This window comes from Eubalaena glacialis, chromosome 18, assembly GCF_028564815.1.
Source record: "Eubalaena glacialis isolate mEubGla1 chromosome 18, mEubGla1.1.hap2.+ XY, whole genome shotgun sequence".
NCBI classification, from domain to species: Eukaryota; Metazoa; Chordata; class Mammalia; order Artiodactyla; family Balaenidae; genus Eubalaena; species Eubalaena glacialis.
Window position 1 is genome coordinate 55,273,786 of NC_083733.1, and position 20,103 is coordinate 55,293,888.

General features: G+C 36.8%; 1 protein-coding gene across 1 annotated transcript in view; it reads left to right on the plus strand.

The window, feature by feature from the left end:
• The window catches only part of LOC133077676 (zinc finger protein 420-like), a 43,886-nt gene extending 24,754 nt beyond the window's left edge, over positions 1-19,132 (plus strand). The window contains 3 exon segments of the mRNA XM_061172458.1: positions 6,957-7,083; positions 8,367-8,462; positions 17,646-19,132. Of these exon segments, the coding sequence (XP_061028441.1) occupies positions 6,957-7,083; positions 8,367-8,462; positions 17,646-19,132 (1,710 nt within the window).
• The last annotated feature ends 971 nt before the right edge of the window (positions 19,133-20,103 follow it).

The following is a 20,103-nucleotide window of genomic DNA, read 5'->3' on the forward strand; positions in this document are numbered from 1 at the left end:
AGCGTGGGTTGCGGTGGACTTGTGGGGAATGTCTCAGGGACCCATGGCCCTAGGTTCTCTGCTGCTTCCTCCACCCTTCTGTCAGGCACATACGACTGGCACAGAGAAATGACTCCAAGGGGGAAACCGCATGCTAAGCCCTCGATGAAGGTTTTTGGTAACAAGGTACAGACTGGCTTTTAGGATGGGAATTTTAGATTAGGGATTGCCCCTGAGTCAGGATTCTAGAAACGAATGTATAGAGAGACTCCAAGAATGGGATTCCTTCCTGGGATTGTTGTTCCTAGGAGTCCTCTGAAGTTCATCTGTATATTTGAGGATGACAGCGTTTCTTGAGCTCTGACGGCAGGAACCTACTGTGAACGACCTCTTCTTACTTCATTTTGGTTTTATGTATGAGGTCACAGCGGATGTAGCCATGGAGGGTGTATTTTAATACACGCTCAGCGTTGTGGTGACTCTGATTATTCCCCTGCAGGTTTCAGTAGTTAAGAAGCAACGAAAATGTGAGGTTAATTGTGACTTGTGCTTGCAAGTGAAGCGACTGAGCCAGAATTCGTGTCCAGAACAGGAGTTCTTAACCAGGGTTCCTTTGTCTGTATTTATGGGTGTAGAGGGGACCACAACCCCCGAAATTTTATAGATAATCGCTGTATATTTGTACATTTCCATTCTTCAAAGGTGTACACAATTCAAAAGATTTAGACCTGGGTTTTTATCTAGAATCAAAAATTGTTATACCTTGGGACAGTTTTGTACAAAATTAGTGGCCGAACAGCAGAAACTAACACAACATTGTAAAGCAATTATATGCCAATAAAAAAAAAGAAAAACAAAATTAGTGGCCAAGATAATGAGAATGATTAAGAAACCCACATGACATCCATGAGACAATATTATGTAGGTAATAAAATTTCTGTTTATAAAAATTAGTCATGATAAGGAAAAATGGCCATGATCTAATGTTAAATCATCTTCATAGTTGTAGATAATAGTACCCAAGAAAATTTAAAATTATATATGGCGTTCATTTTTGAAACAGAATTTTGTAAAACCATTTTGCAAGGATTGTATCTAAAATGATATTTTAATAGGTTATTCAGAAGAGAATAGAAAGTGCATAGTCATTTATTGAACACCTTCTGTGTATTCAAAACTTTTCTGCCCATTTTGCATACAACCCTAATCTGCAAAGGCCATTTCCCTTTCTAGTAGTGGAAAAATCTTTATAGTGACATGTGTCTGGTTATATCAGTGTGATACAGCTAAAGGATATTCAAGAATAGGTAAGTGGTAGTTGTTTCAGTCATAGCAATACTTCATGGCAGGCCTGCTATTTATAGACTTTTTAAAATGACAAAAATATAGCCTCTGCCATAATAATGACTTAAAATATGTTGAATACTTTGAAATATATTTATGTTTTATTTATGATGATGGAATTAATGCAGACTTATTACCAAAAATTTGATTTCCTAAGAAATTAGGAAGAAGAAATTAAGAATACCTCTTATTCCCACTGCCTGGAAATAATCACTTTTAATATTTTGGTGTATATGCTTTTTTGTTTGTTTGTTTGTTTGTTTTTTTGGCTGTGTTGGGTCTTCATTGCCGTGCGCGGGCTTTCTCGAGTTGTGGCGAGCGGGGGCTACTCTTTGTTGCGGTGCGTGGCGCGAGACTCGGAGCACTGGCTCTAGGCGCAGGGGCTTCAGTAGTTGCGGCACGTGGGCTAAGTAGTTGTGGCACACGGGCCCTAGAGTGCAGGCTCAGTAGTTGTGGCGCACGGACTTTGTTGCTCCGCAGCATGTGGGGTCTTCCCGGACCAGGGATGGAACCCGCATCCCCTGCATTGGCAGGTGGATTCTTAACCACTGTGCCACCAGAGAAGTCCCTGTTTCTAGCTTTTTATGTGTGAACATTTCCATGTGGTTTTGTTTTGGCAAAATAATTGATCAAATAAAGGAGACAGAGTCCTATTCTTAGTATGAAAAAAAAATCTAACCCAATCATGGATTTCCTTATACCTCTGCATTAGGGAAAAGGAAGTGCTGAGGATCTCCTTGTTTGAAAAACATTCTGTTTTCACATTTTAGAGATTAGGAATTTTATTTAAAATTTGATTATTCGTGGCACCAAATTACTAAATAAGACATCCTTTCAGAATTAATAATTTAGAGATTTAAAGTTACTTTCAGAGAAAATGGCACTAATTTCTTTCTTTCTTTTTTTTTAAATTTACTTATTTATTTATTTGGCTGCGCCAGGTCTTAGTTGCGGCACATGGGATCTTCATTGCGGCGTGTGGGATCTTTTAGTTGCGGCATGCAGGCTCTTAGTTGTTGCATGCAGGATCTAGTTCCCTGACCAGGGATCGAACCCAGGCGCCCTGCATTGGGAATGTGGAGCCTTAACCTCTGGACCACCAGGGAAGTCCCAGTGGCACTAATTTCTAATTCCAGGTATGATGCAAATACAAACAATATTTCCAAAGATAGTTATTATAACAGAAAATAAAGATTTTTAATATAAATCCCCATGTTATGCTGAAGAATAAGATTCATTCGTTAGATTCTGCATTTTTTCACATCCTAATTATATATATCTCTATCCCTCCTTCCTCAGCCCCAGCAACTACAGAGAATGAGAAAAACCCTGTTCAGCATTATAAACATATATTTAAACATCTATCTGCTGAGAACTGAGGAAGGGCACGTATTTTCTTTTCCTGTCTGATAATATCTGTCTCTCTCTCTCCCTCTCTCTCATTAATAATGATTTTATTAAGAAAAATTTTATTTTCCCAAAGAAAAAATTTTAAATTAAAGAGAAAGCTCAAGAAGCACAAATTTTCTGTCAGAAAAATATGATGCAGGGCTTCCCTGGTGGCGCAGTTGTTGAGAATCCGCCTGCCAATGCAGGGGACACGGGCTCGAGCCCTGGTCCGGGAAGATCCCACATGCCTCAGAGCAACTAAGCCCATGCGCCACAGCTGCTGATCCTGAGCTCTGGAGCCCGCGAGCCACAACTGCTGAGCCCGCGAGCCACAACTACTGAAGCCTGCGTGTCTAGAGCCCGTGCTCCTCAACGAGAGAAGCCACCGCAATGAGAGGCCCGCGCACCGCAACGGAGAGTAGCCCCTGCTCGCCGCAACTAGAGAAAGCCCGCACGCAGCAGCAAAGACCCAACGCAGCCAAAAATAAATAAATAAATAAATAAATAAATAATAAATGTAAAGTAATTACTAATTAGGAGGAATTTATTAGTTCCAAAATGGCCATTTTACCATTTGTTTTCTGTATGTCTTGTCTTTTTTGTTCCTTGATTCTTCCATTCCTGCCTTCTTTTTGATTGTAGTGTCCTGTTCGATTCCTTTCTCATTTCTTTTTCTCTGTATATTTTTTAGTTTTTTCTTAGTGGTTATCTTGAGGATTACAGTGAACATCTTAAACTTATAATAGCCTAGTTTGAATTAATATTAGCCTAGCTTTAATAGTATACAACAAATGTTTTCTTTCTTTTTTCTTTTTTTTTTTTAAGTACACTGTGGGTGTAGCTCAGTGGTAGAGCATTTGACTGCATACCTTTAAAACCTGCCTTGGTCTTCACTGAGTTAATATTGTTTTCCATCATTTCATATGGATTAATTATTAAGGAAGCCTTAGTATGTCACCATATTGCAGACTGTAATATGGTTAACCTGTTGCCTACTGGGAGATAGTTATTTTTAATTTTTGGCTATCAAAAATTATTCTCTGGTCAACATCCTCGTGCACATGCCTTGTGTACTTCTATAGTTATTTCCTTTTAAAAATTTCTAGAAATGGAATTTTGTGGTAAAAAAATCAGACTTTTATTAAATGCCTACAATAGGCTAGACCTAGAAATTATAGGACTTGGGGTAATACAATCACTAAAAAGGCGTAGTTGCTTCCTTTAAAATGCTTATTATCTAAAATGAGGTAAAATCTATTCAAGAGTAAGTGTAAGGTGGTGTGTGATGAGAGATTTAGGTGACCTACCTTGTGAATTCACAGGAAAGACACATCAGTCTGTCTGTAGCAATAGTCAGGATCTGAGCAAAATAGATGGATTCTGTGAAATGTCAGTGGTAATAAATGGATTTTGTGCTGTGACTTTTGTACTTTACAGTTTCCTTCTAATTTTGTTGGATGCAAAGTGAAGCTAGTAGGATATTATAATGCAGCAGCTATCTGGGAGACATCATGGCTTAGTTGACAGGTTTATAAACCACATAAACCTCTCTGTCAACAATTTTTTTAAAAATACACATTTATTTCAAGTTAACCTATGGTAATTGTTAAAATAATTATTAAATAAACTTTAAAAAGAAAAATCAAGATCAAAATTAGAAAGTAAGCACTATTATTCGATGGTCACATAACCTTCCAGACTTTCTTTTATCTACTGATTTCAGTGGTCTGTTTCTCTGGCACTGTTTCTCTATATTGACTGACGTATTCATATATTATTCAAAAGTATGTATATTGGTCAATCTAATTGTTCTCTTGACAGTGTATCTGGATTATTTCCCATATCCTTAAATATTTTCCCAACTTCACATTTGATATCTACTTTGATTTTTAGTACAGTGATGGTTTGTCATATATTTAACTAGTAAGCTTTGCTGAACTCAAAGTATTAAACACCGACTTTCTATCTTCAGTGTCTTAACCAACTTCATATAATTACAAAGCCACAAAAGAGGTTCTTATTAGGATAATGTGGGCTCTTTTCAGTCTTAGAAGGTGGGAGTAGAAGGAAGAGGATGTGCTCTGAGCAAGATTGCATTGCCCACTCTTAGGTCTACATCTCCCTCACCAAAATGACGTAGTGTCAGAAAACTTCCTGCTGACATATCTGGGTCTGGCTTCAATGCAGAAATGCCTCTGTTCTATGACTTCGTTCATCCTAGACACCTGGGTTGGCAAAAGAAATGGATTTATCTAGAATCCTAATCTACCCAAATTGTGTGTGATGGGAAATAGTTTGGAACCTGGAATGGAAGATCATAACGTTATTAACTTATGTTCTGTTGGGAACATTAAACTAGTCTCAAGGTCTTTCTCTTCTCCCAGCTCTAGCTTTCTGGATTTGTGCTTTTCTGTTAGAGGAACCTTGAGGACTGATCCAGTCTTGCAGGTCTAAAAGCATGGCTCATGTAAGTTGATGTTTCTCCCATCTTGGAATATGTGTATTTTTGTAGGTCATGTGAGTATTTTCATTAATTTTTCTAAAGTTTACTACCAAAAGAGGTTCCTCAAATAACCTGCTTCCCAGCTTTTGTTCTAGTGAAATGTGATGCAGAATTACCCAGCATCTTCTCTGTGTGTCCCGATCTAAACTAACTAGTGTTCATGTTATAACTGATAAATTATCCAACACGTCTTAAGTGCCCATTCTTCTATCACGGGCAGTGATGGAGCAGTGAAAGAGATAAATCCATTAAAGATTTATGTTATGTGAGTCAGGTCTGTATTTTGGTGAAATGGAGACAATGGTTGTATTTGACTGTCCAGGAGAAGACTTTGAAATTTTCCAGACTTAAGATTCCAGGTAGATAAGATAGAAATTTGGTATTGAATGACTTAAATCTCAGTGTATAGTAATATCTCATAGTTTATGTGAATTAGTGTATACATGATTGAGATTTGCAAACTTGGCAGGAAATCCCCGAGAGATAAATATCAAGACTATTCTGTTGTCGAATGGGACATACTAAATTTGGGTGACATAATTCAACATCCTTCCTCAGTATTCTTTAACTCTGCCTATTAGTTATCTATTGCTGCATAATGTATTACCCTGACACTTAGTAGCTTAAAGTAGTAAATGTTTGTCCCACGGCTTCACTGGTTCAGAAATCTGGACATGGCTTAGCTTGGCTCTCTTGCTCTCGGTCTCTTGCAAGGCTATTAAATTGTTGGTCAGAGCTGCAGTCATCTTAAGGCCAACTTTGCATGTATCTGCTTCCAAGCTCACCCAAATGGTTTTTGACAGGATCCAGTTACTCATGGGAGGATTGGAGGGCACTCTTGGTTGAGCAAGTGAGACATCTAAATAGGGCAAGCAACATGGAAATCATAGTCTGTAATCTACCATCACAAGTAACATTTCATCACTTTAGCCATATTCTATTTATTAAAAGGAAGTCACTCAGTTCAACTCATACACATGTGAAGGAGAGTACACAAGGGCATAAATACCAGAAGATGATCATTGGTAACCTAAGTAATCATTGCCTGTCACACTCAGCACAAGCCAGGTGTTCAATGACAGATAGTAGATGGCAGCAAAAAAAGTGTATCATCATAAATAGTAGGCGAATACAGAATCATAGGATTGGAGAAGACCTTACACATGTTGTGCATCCTAAATGTTGTGCATTTAAATCTGATATATCCATAAAATATAATGTCATGTGCCAAAAATTATGTGGATTTGTAAAAAAAAAAATACTATGATAAGATCTGACATAATGAAGCATTTAATACTTGAGGGAATTCTCAATTTTATATAAACCCTATTTTCTAAAATTGAGACTTTATACTACATTTTAAAAAAATAGCTGATTAAATTTTCTTTTCTCTAAAAAGCAGAAATTTTCCTTGACAGCTCACGCTTACTGAGAATTTATGTGACAGATACCAATCAGGCATTATGCTTGTGTTTACTATTTAATTTAATAACCAAATGTTATTATTTTATCTATTGTCAAATGGCTCAGATACTTAACAAGCCAGGAAATTTTGTTTATTCTAGCAGACTTCTTCAAAAATATGTATATGTTCTACTTCAGTTCCCTCCTGTATTATAGATTTTTAGCCTACGTACTTGCTATATTGCTCTCTTCCTACAGTATGATCCTTATCTTCTCTCCTTCTGTCTTCAAAATATTCCTTTAATTTCCCCATTAATACATAGGTTTGCCATTTCAGAGATCTGTGACATTCAGGGATGTGGCCATAGACTTCTCTCAGCAGGAGTGGGAATATCTTGACTCTGTTCAGAAGAACTTGTACCGATATGTGATGATGGAGAACTATGGTAACTTGGTCTCACTGGGTATGTTTATAAGCCTCAGGTGATTTAGAATAATTGAGAATCTGCTCTTTAAAATATGTATTTTTTTTCCACTCTGATTTTCAAGGCTGCTTTTAGGAAACTAGTTACACTTCCATGTTCTTTTTTCCCAAAGAAGTGGTTTGAGCTTTGTCAGGTTGGAAATCACATCTCCATTTAATATCTTTATCTTCCCTGTCCTTCAGTGACATTCATACCTCCTCTATTCTTACTTACAGTTGCCTCTCTTCCTTTATGAATAGGATCTAGTTTAGAATTCTCTGGCATTTATTACATAACCATTGTCAAAGAATCCAGGTTTCCTATTTATTTATGCTCAGAACTTTTATAGACACTCCATTTTGTTATCTGATCCACTTGCAGAGAGATCAGCCTGACACAGGGTCCTGAATTGCTCGAATTGCTCTAAAAGAGCCCCTACAATTTATATAACAATGGATTAGATAAATGGAATTCATTGAAAACTGAAGAATACACAGTCTATTTAAGAGAAAATTTTTCTGTTTTGTGGTTGAAAGTTATAATCAATGAACATTACATTTTAATTGCAATTAATATCCTACAGATAGCTCCTCTTGTATATTCGTAAAACAATATCGATAATAATGTTAATAGCTAACATTTTGCTTAGTATTTAATAGGCAATGCTCTAAGCACTTTATATACATAAATTATGTACATATACATACATAAATGTGTGTACATATACGTACATAAATGTATGTACATATACATATACATGCATAAATGCGTGTACATATACGTACATAAATGTATGTACATATACATATACATGCATAAATGTATGTACATATACATACATATATATGTCAACTTGTTTACTCCTTCTAACAGCCTTATTATTCCCATTTTATAAGTGAGAATACTGAGGCACAGTGGGTTTAAGTGACTTTCCCAAAGGTCAGACACAGCTGGAAGGTGGCAAACGCAGGAACTGAACTAAGGTTCCAGGATCTGTATTTTCAACTATGGCATTATACATGCTTTCAAGAAAAAAGAGGATATATGTGTATATATATATGTGTGTGTGTGTGTGTATTTTTTTTTTCTTTAAACTTACCCTACCTAACTGATTTCTTGTTCTTTCATTCCCTTACCCTCTCTTCTGGAAAATCTTATTCAATATTATTTTGACACCTTTAATTTATTATTATTATTATTATTATTATTATTATTATTATTATTTAAACTGAGCAATGTTTTCTTCTACATCGTGTGCTATTTTTTTTTTTCTTTGTAAACAGGACATTCCATTTCTAAGCCAGATGTGATTACATTATTGGAGCAAGGGAAAGAGCCGTGGATGGTTGTGAGAGAAGAAACAAGAAGATGATGTACAGGTAAGTATGAGCAAGTCAAATTATGGGAATACATCTGTGTAGGTGAAAGCCCAGTGGTCAAGGAGACATACACTTGAAATGTTGGCTGGAAAGGTTCATTCACATTGGATAAAATGTGCTCTAAAGTAGAAATAAATACTCTGGATGAGCTACCCAGTGACTTTTATCTTTACTTCATTAACCACTCCCTGTGTCATTCTTCTTATATTTTTCTCCCAGTTCAATGATGGGCACTGTCCTTCTTCCTTATGCACCTTTTAATTTGTATTTTGGACTCAAATGTTTTCCAGATCCTCTTGTGCACTTAGATTTATATATGTGGCTTCATTACCTAAAAATATATTCATTACTATATCTGGCTAATAAATGGAGTTTGTATTATATTAGGGAAGACATAAAATAAACATTTAAACAAATAAGTAGATAAATAACATCACATAGTGAATATAGTGTGAAGGAAACTACCAAGGATAAGGCAAATTTAGGTAATGAGGTAAGATGGTCAGGAACCCTTTTCTGAGGAAGTGATATTTGAGCTGAGACATGGAGGGTAAGGACTCAGGCCATTTGAGTATATGAGGAAGTGCATTCCAAGAAGAGTAAACAACAAATGGAAAGGCCTGAAAGTGAACATGAGTGTTGTGTGCTAAGGGATCAGAGCAGAGTTATTGAGGGGTAACTAACAAAACATGAATTCAGTATATTATGGGGGTTCAGGTCACATAAGATGTTACCAAGAATTAAAATTGTTTTCTAAGATTACTTATGAGCCATGATCTGATTAAATTTTTAATATATTTATATATTTTTTTATAAATATTTTCAAAAATTAAACATTATTATTTATGAGACTTAGAAGTCTAGATAAAATAAATATAAATTAATTAGTTATTCACTTTCTCTCATATACTTTTTACATATTTAAAATTTTTTATTAAAAAATTTTTGTCCTGGGACCTCCCTGGCAGTCCAGTAGTTAGAACTTTGCCTTCCAATGCAGGGGGTACAAGTCCGATCCCTGGTCGGAGAGCTAAGATCCCACATGCCTCGTGACCAAAAAACCAAAAACATAAAACAGAAGTAATATTGTAACAGATTCAATAAAGACTTTAAAAATGGGCCACATCAAAAAAAAATCTTCTAAAAATTTTTTGTCTTAATATTAATATATTGGAGTTTTTCTTATTTCTTTCTAGATTAATATTCTGAAATTATTTTTTCTTTTATCTCTACTATGTTCCTGAGGTCTGTGACTTCATTTCGGAGTTTTTCTAATTCTGATTTATGTTGTTCTTTCACTTCTTACGGCAAATTTAAAAGATTCAGAACACTTAATATTGTTAAGATGGCAATACTACCCCAGATCCCATTGGCTTATTGACATCTTGATCATGAATTTATGTGGATATGCAAGGGATCCAGACTAGCCAAAAAATCTTTTTTTTTTAATTAAATAAATTTATTTATTTATTTATTTTTATTTTTGGCTGCGTTGGGTCTTTGTTGCTGCACGTGGGCTTTCTCTAGTCATGGCAAGTGGGGGCTATTCTTCGTTGCGGTGCACGGGCTTCTCATTGTGGTGGCTTCTCTTGTGGAGCACAGGCTCTGGGCACGCAGGCTTCAGTAGTTGTGGCACGCGGGCTTAGTAGTTGTGGCTCGTGGGCTGTAGAGCACAGGCTCAGTAGTTGTGGCACACGGGCTTAGTTGCTCTGCGGCATGTAGGATCTTCCTGGACCAGGGCTCGAACCCGTGTCTCCTGCATTGGCAGGCAGATCCTTAACCACTGTGCCACCAGGGAAGTCCATCCCAAAAAATCTTGAAAGAGAAGAAAGTAGGATTTACACTTTCCAATTTCAAAACTTACTACATACCAAAACTCATAGGGTGCATGGAAAGCAGTGCTAAGAAGGAAGTTTATAGCTGTAAACACTTACATTAGAAAGAAAGATCTCAAATCAGCCTAACTTCATACTTCGAGGAACTGAAATAAGAATAATTAAGTCCAAAGAGAGGAAAAGGAAGAAAATAATAGAATAGAGCAGAAATAAACAAGTTAGAGAACAGAAAAACAATAGAGAAAAATCATTGAAACCAAGAGTGAGTTCTTCAAAAAGATTAACCAAAGTGAGAAAACTTCAGCTAGATGAAGAAAAAGTAGAGAAGACTCAACTAAAATCAGAAATGAAAGAGGGGTCTGTGAACAATTGTACACCAACAAATTGAGTAACCTAGGTGAAATCCTGAAAGCACACAATCTACAAATACTGAATCATAAAGAAATAGAAAATCTAAAGAGACATACTAGTAAAGAGATTGAATCAGTAATCATAAACCTACTGACAAAGAATAGCCTTGGATCCAGTTGCTTCACTGGTGAATTCTACTAAACATTTAAAGAAGAATTAACACCAATTCCCCTCAAACTCTTACCAAAAAATTGAAGAGGAAGGAACACTCCCAAACCTTTTCTATGAGGGCAGCATTACCCTGATACCAAAGCCAGACAAACAGTGCAAGAAGAGAAAACTAGATCAATATTTCTGATGCCTGTTGAGGCAAAAATCTTTAACAAAATAGTAGCAAACTGAATTCAACAGCTCATGCAAAGGATTATACACCATTACCAAATGGGATTTATTTCTGGAACGTAAGGATGGTACAACATGTAAAAATCAAGCAATGTAATGTGCCACATTAACAAAATAAAGAAAAAAAAAAACATGGCTGTCTCAATTGCTGCAGAAAAAACACATGACAATATTTATTACCCCTTCATGACAAAAACACTCAAGAAACTAGGAATAGAAGGAAACTACCTCAGCATAATAAAGGCCATATGAAAAGTCCACAGCTTCCATACTAAATTGTGAAAGACTGAAAGCACTAATTTTGCTACATTCCATAAGTCTTGGTATGTTCTTTTACTTCATTTGTCTTAAGATATTTTCTAATTTCCCTGTAATTTCTTCTTTGACTCATTGATTATTTAAGTGTATGTTGTTTAATTTGCATATGTTTGTGTATTTTCTAGTTTTCCTTCTGCTAATGATTTCTAATTTCATTCCTTTGTGATTGGAAAAGACACTCTCTATGATGTCAGTCATTTAAAATTTATTAATACTTGTCTTGTGATCTAATGTGGTCTGTCTTAGAGAATGTTCCGTGTGCACTTGAGAAGAATGTATATTCTGCTGTTGTTCTGTGAAGTGTTCTCTGTATGTCAGAGGGGTCTAATTTGTCTAGAGTGTCGTTCAAATCTTCTATTTCCTTATTGGTCTTCTGTCTGGTTGTTCTATCCATTATTGAAGGAAGGGTATTGAAGCCTCCCACTAAAATTATATTGCTGTCTATTTCTCCCTTCTGTCAATGTTTCCCTCATATATTTTGGAGGTCTGATGTTTGGTGTATAAATATGTATAATTGTTTATCTCCTGGTGAATTGACCATTTTATTATTATATAATGTCCTTTTTGTCTCGTGACAGTTTTTCACTTAAAGTCACCCCTACTTTCTTTTGGTTACTATTTGCATGGAATATCTTTTTCCATCCTTTCACTTTCAGTCTGTCTGTGTCCTTAGACCTAAAGTGAATCTCTTGTAAGCAGCAAGTCAGTGGATCATAATTTTTTATCCATTCAACCTATCTATGTCTATGTTATTGGAGAGTTTAATCTGTTTACATTTAAATTACTGATAGGAAAGTATTTATTATTGCCATTTTGTTACTGATATTCTGTATACTTTGTGGGGTTTTTGACCCTTGTTTCCTCTCTCTTACTGCCTTCCTTTGTGTTTCATTGATTTTTTTGTAGTGACATGCTTTGATTCCCTTCTAATTTCTTTTTGTGTATATTCTATAGATATTTTCTTTGTGGTTACCATTTTGATTACATAAAATATCTTAAAGTTATAACAGTCTTTTTAAAAATTTGTTTTATTTTTGGCTGCGTTGCGTCTTCATTGCTGCACGCGGGCTTTCTCTAGTTGTGGTGCGCGGGGCTACTCTTCGTTGCAGTGTGCAGGCTTCTCATTGCGGTGGCTTCTCTTGTTGCGGAGCACAGGCTCTAGGTGCGCAGGCTTCAGTAGTTGTGGCTCGTGGCTCTAGAGTGCAGGCTCAGTAGTTGTGGTGCACGGGGTTAGTTGCTCCGCAGCATGTGGGATCTTCCTGGACCAGGGCTCGAACCCGTGTCCCCTGCATTGGCAGGCGGATTCTTAACCACTGCGCCACCAGGGAAGCCCAACAATCTGTTTTAAACTGATAAAAACTTAACTTTAATCACATACAAAAACTCTACTTCTTTACAACTCTACCCTCACCCTTTACATTAGTTATGTCATAAATTACATCTTTCTATATTTTATACCTAGTAACATAGATTAGTGGGTTTTTTTAAATGATTTTGTCTTTTAGATTCTATACTAGAATTTAAAGTGGATTTATGTATCAAAATTACAGTAATATAGGATTCTATGTTTTGTTCATATATTTACCTTTATTGAAGAATATTATACTTTTATATGGGTTTGCGTGGCTTTTTGATGTTCTTTCGTTTTGACTTTAAGGACTCCCTTTAGCATTTCCTGTGGGACAAGTCTAGTGGTAATGAATTCCTTCAGCTTTTGTTTATCTGGGAAGGTATGGATTTCTCCTTCATTTTTTGTTTTTATTACGTACAAACATATATTTTTTTTAATTTTTAATTTATTTTTGGCTGCGTTGGGTATTCGTTGCTGTGTGTGGGCTTTCTCTAGTTGCAGTGAGCAGGGGCTACTCTTTTTTTTTTTTTTTTTTTTTTGGGGGGGCTACTCTTCGTTGCAGTGCGCAGGCTTCTCATTATGGTGGCTTCTCGTTGCAGAGCATAGGCTCTAGACGCGCAGCTTCAGTAGCTCTGCAGCATGTGGGATCTACCCGGACCAGGCTCGAACCCGTGTCCCCTGCATTGGCAGATGGATTCTTAACCACTGCTCCACCAGTGAAGTCCACTCCTTCATTTGTTTTTTTAAAAGTAATTAATTTATTTGCCTGCTTTGTGTCTTTGTTGCTGTGCACGGGCTTTCTCTAGTTGCGGTGAGCGGGGGCTACTCTTCGTTGTGCGTGGGCTTCTCAGGGCTTCTCATTGCAGTGGCTTCTCTTGTTGCAGAACATGGGCTCTAGGCACGTGGGCTTCAGTAGTTGTGGCACACAGGCTCAGTAGTTGTGGCGCACAGGCTTAGTTGCCCCGCGGCATGTGGGATCTTCCCGGACCAGGGCTCAAACCCGTGTCCCCTGCATTGGCAGGTGGATTCTTAACCACTGTGCCACCAGGGAAGTCTCACTTCTTCATTTTTGAAGGACAGGTTTTCCAGATACAGTATTCTTGGTTGATAGTTTTTTTTTTCTTTTCTTTCAGCACTTTGAATATATCATCCCATTTTCTTCTGATCTGCAAAGTTTCTGCTGAAGAATACAGTGATATTAAGGAAGCCCGCTTGCTTTTGATAAGTTTGTTTTCTCTTGCTTATTCATTTTCTTTCTTTGAATTTCAGCCGTTTTATATAATACACACTATAAATGTGTCTTGATGTGGGTCTCTTGAATTTTCCTAGTTGGAGTTCATTGAGCTTCTTAAATTTGTGTATCCATTTCTTTCCTTATATTTTGAAAATTTTCAGCCATTATTTCTCTAATAATCTCGCTGCCCCTTTGCTCTTCTCCTTCTGGGCCTCCTACAATGTGTATATTGGTCCTCTTGATATTCTCCTATAGTGCCCTAGGCACTCTTCATTCATTTTTCTTTTTTACTTGATGATTTCAAGTGACCTCTCTTCAAGTTTGCTGACTCTTTGTTTTGCCTGATGAAATCTGCTATTGAACCCCTCTAGTGAATTTCTCCATTTAGTTATTGTATTTCTCAGCTCCGGAATTTGTTTGGTTCTTTCTTACAATTTCTATCTCTTTGTTGATATTCTCATTGTCTTCATGCATTGTTTTGCTGAATTCATTTATTTGTCTATCTGTGATCTCTTTTAGTTTGTTAACATCTTCAAAACATCATTTTAAATTCTTTTTCAGGAACTTCACAGGTCTGCTTTTCTTTAGAGTTGGTTTCTGGAGCTTTGTTTTGATCCTTTGATTGGACTGTATTTCCCTGTTTCTCTGTATCCCTTGTGATTTTTCATTGAGATTTTGGCTTTGTAGAAACAGCCGCCTCTCCCACTCTTTACAGACTGGCTTACTACCTTCACCAGTAAGCCCAGCCAGGGGTTCTGGAACCTTTCAAACCTTTTCTTGGGATGCATCTTCTTTGGGGTTGTGTGTATGCTTTTATTTTAGTATAAATGGCTGCTTTTAACTATCTTAATTTCCTGTTTCTTCTGAGGACCTTTCAGTTTCTGTTGTATTCCTCTACCCTTAATATTTTGCTTCTCCTGGTGCCTGCCTCTGGAAATGTATATTCTCTGCTGCTTTAATACACTGCAGCACTCACCTGTGTTTTCAGTTGCCTCCAATCTGATATACAAACTATGCCACCATTCTCATCAGCAGTCCAAGCCAGATGAGACAGAAACCAGTCCCTTGGGCAGCCCCTAGAGAAGTCAGAATGTTGGACACAACTTTCACTTTTTTCCTATCCTGAGGAAGGATCCAGAAATTAGGAGTAGCTATTCTCCCTATCACACCTCATTACACTGGGTAGCAAGAGGGGCTAGGGCAAGCAAACTGTCACCAACTTGTAACCTTCTTGGCTGTCTCTTCTCTTGTTTATGTGCTTATCTGGGTGCTGGAGCCCCTTAACTAGTTTTTAGAGTTTTCACAAAAGTATTTTGGTACATATAATGCTGTTAATTCAGGGTCTCTTGGGGAGAACGAGGGGCTATATCTTCCTAGTGCACTATCTTCCTAATGTCCTACCTTCCTTTGTTTTAGGTTTTCTGTTTCCCATTTCCTGCCTTGTACTGGAGTATTTAAATACTTCTTTAGTATTCATTTTAGTTTTTCTGTTGGTATTTTGGCTATTTCTCTTTGAATATTTGTTTTAGTGTATGTTATAAGGGTTACAGTATACAATATACCTAAGCTTTCACAATCTTTTTACAAATATTGTAGCACTTCTTGTAAAATGAACAAACCTTGTATCTTCAATATGTTTATATTTACCTTTCCCTTTATAATTGCCATGTTTATCATATCTACACATACTGAAAACACCACCAGACTGTTATAAACTTTGCTTTCAAGAGTCAAATATATCTGAAATAACTTAATAGGGAAATAAATGATCTTATGTATTTACCTAGATATTTACCTTTCATGATGCCATCTTTCATTCCTGAAGATTCAGGGTTCTCTTTTGTATCATTTTCCATAAGCCTAAATAAATTCCTTTAGTAGTGTTGTTTTCTTCAATCAGACAATTTTTTGCCTCAGTCTGTCCCTTTCCTTTTCAGATTCTAATCACATTTTTAGATATATTACCACAAGTCCCTGAAGCTCTATTATAAAACTTTTAACCTGTACTGTTGATGAGTTTCAACTTGAATAACTTCTATACATCTATCATGTTTACCTTTTCCTCTGTCATTTCCATTCTGCTGTAAGCTCATCCAGCAATTTTAGAAATTATATATTTCAGTTCTACAATTTTAATTTTTTCGTTTTTGTGGTTTCTTTTTCTCTGGCTATATTTCTTATCAATAATTTCAATTGTGTGGTTTTTAAAAAATTTTTTAATCTCTTAGAGTATAGCTAAAATAACTGCTTTTATATCTTTGTCTGATAATTACAACATCTGGGTTGTCTCAGCATCTGCGGTTTATCTTTTACCTTCAGAGGGGATCACGTTTTTTTGTTCTTTTTACAATTAATAATTTTAAATTGTTTCATGGACATTGTGAGTGTGATGTGTTGATATGTTGATATTTTTACTTTAGCAAGGAATTGAAGCAATAAAATTTAGACTACACATTCTGTCCTGCTGTTCATGGGAAGTAGTGTAATCCTCTGGTTCTCTAACGCTTTGCTGTACTCGTTTGTGTCCTTCTCATGCATATGTGATTCATGTTTAGGCTAAGATTTGTACTTGTTTCCACCCAAAATTAGGGAATCTCCTTCTCTGAATGTTTCCTTTCTAGGGTTCCTCTCTCACTCTCCAGTTTGGTAGTGTTCCTTGCCATGATTCTTGTATCAGGAAATATGTTGGGGCTTTGACAGCTCATTTTTGCCCCAATATACCCATCTGGCAAGGCTATGAGTGGTAGAGAAGGTGGCAAGAAACTCAGCCTAGTGTAGGTCGTTTTTTAAGGTTTTCACTCCCCTCCACAAGCCCTTTTTTGTTTAATTTACGGACCTGAGGTGTTTGATTTTTTTTATTTTGTCAAGCATTTTTAATTGATATCAGAGAGGGAGATCGACTATAACAAGTTTACATCACCATGATGCTACTAGAACTTCTTCAGTTAAGGAGTTATTTGATGGTGAAGATGATTTTTTTCATTTATTTTCTCTTGTATCATTTTGGACTCATTGCTTTCCATTGTATTGTTACCATTTATCACAATCGTTTTTTTTTGCTGCTGTTTTCACAGTTTTGGCCAGTCACACCTCTGTAAGTCTTTGATGGAAACTGATGCAGGAAAGAGTATATTAAATCACTCTAGTAAAGTGTGATAAATGAGTTATGGAGAAAGTGTCAGTAACTGTTACAAACTGTATAGCTGATTTTAGAGTTGTCTAAAGTATTCATCTCTAATGAGTGATTTAAAAACATTTTTTAAACATTTTTTTATTTTGGCTGCTTTGGGTCTTTGTTCCTACGTGTGGGCTTTCTCTAGTTATGGCAAGTGGGGGCTACTCTTTGTTGCAGAGCGTGGGCTTCTCATTATGGTGGCTTTTCTTGTTGTGGAGCACAGGCCCTAGGGCACGTGGGCTTCAGTAGTTGCAGCGCATGGGCTCAGTAGTTGTGGTGCACAGGCTCTAGAGTGCAGGCTCAGTAGTTGTGGCGCATGGGCTTAGTTGCTCTGCAGCATGTGAGATCTTCCCGGACCAGGGCTCGAACCCATGTCCCCTGCATTGGCAGGCAGATTCTTAACCACTGCACCACCAGGGAAGTCCTAATGAGGATATTTTTAATTTAAAAGAATGTACTATAGAATATACACTGTTCTTTGTCAAGGAAAACAAAATGTTTTTTTCATTTCTTTTAGATTTGAAGTCAAGGTATGAAATAATCAGCTATAAAAATGTCCACATTTATAAAAAATATTCATCTCTTACTCTACATCAGAAAATTCATACTGGTGAGAAACCGTATGAATGTGACAAATGTGGGAAGGCCTTTAGTCAACACACAGACCTTACAGTACATCAGAGAATTCATACTGGTGAGAAGCCTTATGAATGTAAGCAGTGTGGAAAGGCCTTTAATCATGCATCCAACTTGCTGCGACATCAGAGAATTCATACTGGTGAAAAACCCTGTAAATGTGAGGAATGTGGAATGACTTTTAGTCATAGGATAGAACTTAGAGTTCATCAGAGAATTCATACTGGGGAGAAACCCTATGAATGTGAAGAATGTGGGAAGGCCTTTAGTTGTGCCTCACATCTTACTCAACATGGCAGAGTTCATACTGGTGAGAAATCCTATGTATGTAATGAATGTGGAAAGACCTTTAGTCAAGGTAGAAGAATTAGAATACATCAGAGAATTCATACTGGTGAGAAACCCTATGAATGTAAGGAATGTGGGAAGGCCTTTAGTCAAGCCTCTCATGTTGTGCAACATGGTAGAGTTCATACTGGTGAAAAACCTTATGAATGCCGTGAATGTGGGATGATCTTTAGTCGTGGTATAGATCTTAGAGTATATCATAGAATGCATACTGGCAAGAAACCCTTGTAACAAACAAGGGTTTGTTACAAGGGTTTCAAATGTAAGGAATGTGGGAAGGCCTTTAGTCATGCCTCAAATCTTGTTCAACATGAGAGAATTCATTCTGGGGAGAAGCCCTATAAATGTAAGGAATGTGGGATGACATTTAGTTCTGGCTATCAACTCATTCCACATCAGCGAATACATATTGTCATGAAACCCTATGAATGTAATGAATGTGGGAAGGCCTTTAGTCATGCTTCAGCACTTATTCAACATGAGAGAATTCATACTGGTGAGAAACCCTATAAGTGTAAAGAATGTGGGAAGGCCTTTATTCATGGTGGAAGCCTAAGAATGCATCAGAGAATTCATACTGGTGAGAAAACTTATGAATGTAAAGACTGTGGGAAGGCCTTTAGTCACACCTCAAACCTTGACAGGCATGAGAGAATTCACACTGGTGAGAAACCATGTGAGTGTAAAGAATGTTGGAAGGCCTTTAGTCATGTTGAAAGCCTTAAAATACATCATAGAATTCACACTGGTGAGAAACCGTATGAATGTAAGGCATGTGGGAAGGCCTTTAGTGTGTATGGATGACTTACTGGACATCAGAGTATTCACAGTGGTGAGAGACCTTTTGAATGTAACAAATGCGGTAAGTCTTTTAGGCTTAGTTCAAGCCTTAAAGTACATCAGAAAATTCATACTGGAGAGAAAACTTATGAATTTAAGGACTGTAGAAAAGCATATATATGCAGTAGAGAATGTATAGTACATCCATACATTTATAACGCTGGGAAAAATTTTGAATGAAAAGAACGTGGGAAAGCTTTTAGATATGGTTCGATTCTTATAAGGCATTAAATAATTTATACTGGTGAGAACCCCTCAGAATGTAAATAATGTTTCAGAGTTTTTAGTTATGACCCAAATGTTGTTCAGATTCAGAAATTTATGGTGTATTTTTATGTAACATAGGAAGGCCTTTACTAGCATTTCTCTATTTATGGATTATCAGAATATTCATAATGGAGGAAAATTCACAGAATGTGGAAATGCCCTTGTTTTTTTTTTTTTAATGATTTATTTATTTATTTATTTATTTATGGCTGTGTTGGGTCTTCGTTTCTGTGCGAGGGCTTTCTCTAGTTGCGTCAAGTGGGGGCCACTCTTCATCGCGGTGCGCGGGCCTCTCACTATCGCGGCCTCTCTTGTTGCGGAGCACAGGCTCCAGACGCGCAGGCTCAGTAATTGTGGCTCACGGGCCTAGTTGCTCCACGGCATGTGGGATCCTTCCAGACCAGGGCTCGAACCCGCATCCCCTGCATTGGCAGGCAGATTCTCAACCACTGCGCCACCAGGGAAGCCCTGCCCTTGTTTTTTATGCTCTATTTATAAAAGCTCTATAACCCTCGTCAGTTATTATTACATTTGAAAAAACTAATACCACAGAAAACCCCTGTTGACCTAACAAATGTGAAAAAACCATCATGATTGCCATTTGATTCTTTACAGCCTGCATTCAAGATATCTATCCCTGTGGGAGTCATTTGTAAATGATGATAATAATACCTACATTATAGTGCTGTTATTGGAATACAAAAAACTTGGAAAGCTATCTTAAACATAGTGTTTACTCAGTAAGTATTAGATACTATTTTTAGTATTATCATTGGTATTATTATTAGTGTATTATTATTGGTATTATTATTTGTATCATTATGAGATCAAGTCCATATGGATGTAATGAATTTAGCTTTGTGTAATTCCTTATGCCTTGTTGA